Consider the following 4,112-nt stretch of genomic DNA (forward strand, 5'->3'; position numbering starts at 1 on the left):
GCGGCCGGTAGCGTCGTCCGAACCCCCGGGCTAAGCGGGGTCGCGATGTTCAAGGCTGGTCAGAAATGGCACGCAGTGTGTCTACGAATACGAAACAAACAAACGTTCTCATGCTCCCCAAATTTAGTTGATAATGCGCTGCAGTATACCAGCAGGACGCAAAGGGAAGAAGGTGCTCGACAGCGCGCCACGAGACGCAGTGCGACGCCGCAGCTCTGATATGTCGCAAAGGGCGGACCGGAGGGACCCGGGCGGCGAAGGGGGCGGCGCCGGAAGCGACGCTGCTGCTCGGCCCGGTGACTCCGAGCTCGCCGCCGCCCTGGCCTCCGGAACCCTCCGCGGGACCGGGAACTGGGGCAAACGTCGTCGCGCCGCGGCTTTGGCGTCGCTCCCGGACGCGCCTCGCGCCGCCCCGGACGCGGCCCCTGCACGACGCGCCGCCATGTGGCACGCTGCTCTTTTGTTTCGCGGCGGGCTCCGCGCCCCGTCCCGGGCAGAGGGGAGGGGGGGGGGGGAAGGGGGAAGGGTCGCGACCCGCCGTCAGGACGGTATAGTGGCACTGGTGGCACCGGACTGGAGGAAGCAGGCATGTAAACTGAACGGCGAGAGTGGAAGAATCACCGCGGGGGCGCCGGGGGGCGAGGGCAGAGGGGGCGCGAGCAAGGACTACACGGAGAGGGAGAGACCTCGGCGGCCTCGGCGCCGGCGACAAACATGTGACTTGGCAACCCGTCGAAGGCGGCAGTTACAACTTTTTCGAAATCGGCATGAAACATCTCTCTGCCACTCTCCGCTGCTCGGCGGCCGCGGCACGGCGGGGCCGGCGGCGCGGGTTGCTAGGAGGCAAGAGCGCCCTTTCGGTCTGGTCCCATTGTTCAAAATTCGAAGTTATCTCTCCGCATCACCTCCCACTCCGGGAGGAGATGAGAAAAAAATAGAAAAAAAAAAGAAAAAAAAAGTACACGGCAAAAACACACCACCACTTTACGGCAAACGTTATCTCTAAATTGCAAAGTGAACTCACCGCTCCAGCGTCACGATGTCGGTGGCCCTTTTCGAAACACCGCAGCCGCTCATGGTGCCGGGGTGAGTTCAGTTGGGTGGAGGGGCTGGCAACACGGGGTCATGTTACGGCCGCCAAAAGCAGCTTCGCTCAAAACAAATGTGCACATTTTATCGACGAAGTATAGTACCTGTCCCGCGAATTGTTGGCAGACAAAATTGATGACACTTTCAAAAACTTAATGCGGCGGTTTTGTAATGCTCCTTAAAAATTTAAACGGCGGTGCACGCTCCCCTGCCCTCTTACACGGTCGACGCGGTCTCTGACCAGGGACCAGTAACATAACAAATTAAACGTTATTTTCTGGGAGTTTTCCGTTACGTTACCGCACCAATAACTTAATTGAGCATATGTGCAGTTCCATGATACGTAACAGTAACCGAATAAAGTTACATTTTGTACAGTTCCATTTTTTGTAACGTTACAAAATACGATCCAGACCGTGCGTCTGAGTTATTATGTTCGTGACAAATGTAACGTTACACAAAACCGATGCAGGCAGTTACGTTACATTATAGAGGTACGTTCTGTAACGTTACAGATCCGAACTGTCCAAGAAAAAAACAGATGTACCGTTACGAATAACGGAACAATAACGGCCGCAAAAGTTACGTTACAAAAATTTCCCAGTCGGACAAGATTGCAGGTGCCACGTCCACGTCTCCGCGGGCGTCTCGGGCCTCGAGCTCGATGTCTACCACCACCGCCTCGACCCGGAGCTACACCTACGCCCTCCCGAGAGAAACGGCTGAATGCACCATGGACTTCGCCTGGATTGTCGCTGGCTGCGCAGAGAATCCCCTGGTCTAATCCATAGTGATATGAACAAATCCATGCCTTCCAGAGCTCTGCAAAATCGCCTCGTCTACCGACCGAGATCGACCGGCAGGCGGTCGGCACCGACCGCGTTCAGGTGAGAGGTGAGACAAACACCCGCTCTGTCTCCCCTCCTCACCTCTCACCTGCACGCACGCGGTCGGTGCCGACGACCGCCTCCCGGTCGAGCTCGGTCGGTCGACGAGGCGACTTTTGCAGAGCTCTGATGCCTTCCTCCGCCCGCATACAGGACAAATTCAGTCAAGACCGGAGCTCAAAGAAAGGAACTTAAAAGCATATCCCATGCCCGGTGTCGAACCCTCGACCTTGTGGATGGCTGACTCGGACGCTCTCCACTGGACTACAGCGCATCGCTGGTGGCGACGGGCAGCGCACCGCTGTCATCCGCTCGCGAATTCCTTCCGGCAAGCGGTGGCCAGCGGCGACTGGCGAGCGAACCAGATCGGTGCGCTGCCCGCTCGCTCCAGAGATCCGCTCTGGCTCAGTGGAGAGCGTCTTGGGCAGCCGCTTCCCAGTCGGGGGTTCAGCACCGGGCAGGGGAAATGCTTTTAAGTTTCTTTGTTTGAGCTCCGGCCTTGACTGAATTTGCCCTGGATGCGGGCGGAGGAAGGCGAAGGAATGGATTTGTTCCCAGCACTCCGTGTGGCTGTGGGTCGAGGTGGTGGTAGGTGGTGATCGAGCCTTAGGCCCAAGTCGCCCGCGGTGGCGTGGCGGTGGCACATGCGTCGGGGGAAAAAGTTTTGTAACGTAACTTTTGCGGCCGTTATTGTTGTGTTATTCGTAACGTTACTTATGTCTTTTCAGGGACAGTTTCAGACCCGTAACGTTACAAATTGTAACAGAGTGGCTTTTACCATTTCGTGTCGGTACGATTCGTAACGTTACATCTCAAAGTTTGTTAAAAGTTCGTTCCATGAAACGTTTTTTTTGGAACCGGCCCGAACTGGTTACAAATTGTAACCAAACCGATGATGGACCAGTTCTGTTACCGTTATTTTTACCGTAACGACAAGAGAACGAAACTTGATCGGTACACTATGTATTTTGTAACGTAACGTCAAAGTGTAAGTTACTGGTCCCTGTCTCTGACTCGGTCTTCTCTGACTCGGTCTCTGACTCGGTCTTCTCTGACACGGCCTCTGACATGTTGTCTGACATGGTCTCTGCCTCTCAGCTACACCGGCTACGTCCCCCAATGGCGCTACCGCATCGGGGAGACCTTCGGCAAGACCACGCACAAGATCATGATGGACCCACACACCAACATGGCGGACCAACTGGTGCTGTCGGATCGGTCCGTCGACAACTACCAGGTGAGGTCAAAACTTTAAAGAGGACTTCTTCAGGCATCGTTATAAACTTCCCTTAGTTTTTTCGAAGCGTTCGGCGCTTTGAGATCGTTCTCGATCGTTGCGTTTTTGCCAAGGCCTCACTTACCTATCCAGTCATGATTTTTAGACAGTCCCCAAGACTGTGTCTATCGGACGGAAAGAGGGAAGTACCGCAAAAATGATGCGCTGCACGGAAAGTGTGGGCCGCGCCGAGGAACAACCCGCTGCGTCTGTCCGTCGTGCCAAAACAGACGGGAGATGGGCGCTAGGTGCGCTACCTCCGCCATGACGTGGCTGTCGGCGCGGGGGGCCGCGGGGTGCGTGGCGGTGCGCGTCGCGGTGTGCTGTAGGGCGTCGCCCCCAGGCCGGGGGCGGCGGGGGGCCGGCCTGGCCTTGCTCGCGGGCAGGCAAGCGTTTAGTCAAGTCACGGACGGAAAGCAAGCAGGAAAAAAATGCACCTGCCCGGGCGGCTCGACGCGGTGCCCCCACCCAGCTGCGGGCGCACCTGGGCAGCTACCTGCCGGTCTTGGACGTCTACTGGAAGGTACACGCGACGACGTCGACGTGCGCCCATGACGAGACCAGTTTAAGTGTCGTCGCACATTTGAAAGACATTCGCTTGCGGTCCTAGTTATCGATGGTCGTTCGAGGTGTACTGATAGAAACAAAACGAAGGAAAAGGAAGCAAAATCTGAGATTTTATAAGACCGTGTATTTTCAGATATTTGATTAAAAGGTGTAATATGTACAACATCTATTCTTGTAATCAACATAATTAGGTTCCAACATTCTCATTTGTAAAATCTAGGGACACACATACATGTCGGTATGTGCTGTCCTGTGGGCTGGGGTAACTTTGACCACCCTATGCCTCTGCCATT

At 55.7% G+C, this 4,112-nt stretch overlaps 1 protein-coding gene across 1 annotated transcript in view; it reads left to right on the forward strand.

The window, feature by feature from the left end:
• The first annotated feature begins 865 nt into the window (after positions 1-865).
• The window catches only part of LOC113209062 (UPF0605 protein CG18335-like), a 10,351-nt gene continuing 7,104 nt past the window's right edge, over positions 866-4,112 (forward strand). The window contains exons 1-2 of the mRNA XM_052271476.1: positions 866-1,086; positions 3,075-3,213. Of these exons, the coding sequence (XP_052127436.1) occupies positions 1,040-1,086; positions 3,075-3,213 (186 nt within the window). The 5' untranslated portion in view covers positions 866-1,039. The remainder of the gene's footprint in view (positions 1,087-3,074; positions 3,214-4,112) is intronic.

This window comes from Frankliniella occidentalis, unplaced genomic scaffold (assembly GCF_000697945.3).
Source record: "Frankliniella occidentalis isolate FOCC.00 unplaced genomic scaffold, Focc_3.1 Scaffold163, whole genome shotgun sequence".
Classification (NCBI taxonomy): domain Eukaryota; kingdom Metazoa; phylum Arthropoda; class Insecta; order Thysanoptera; family Thripidae; genus Frankliniella; species Frankliniella occidentalis.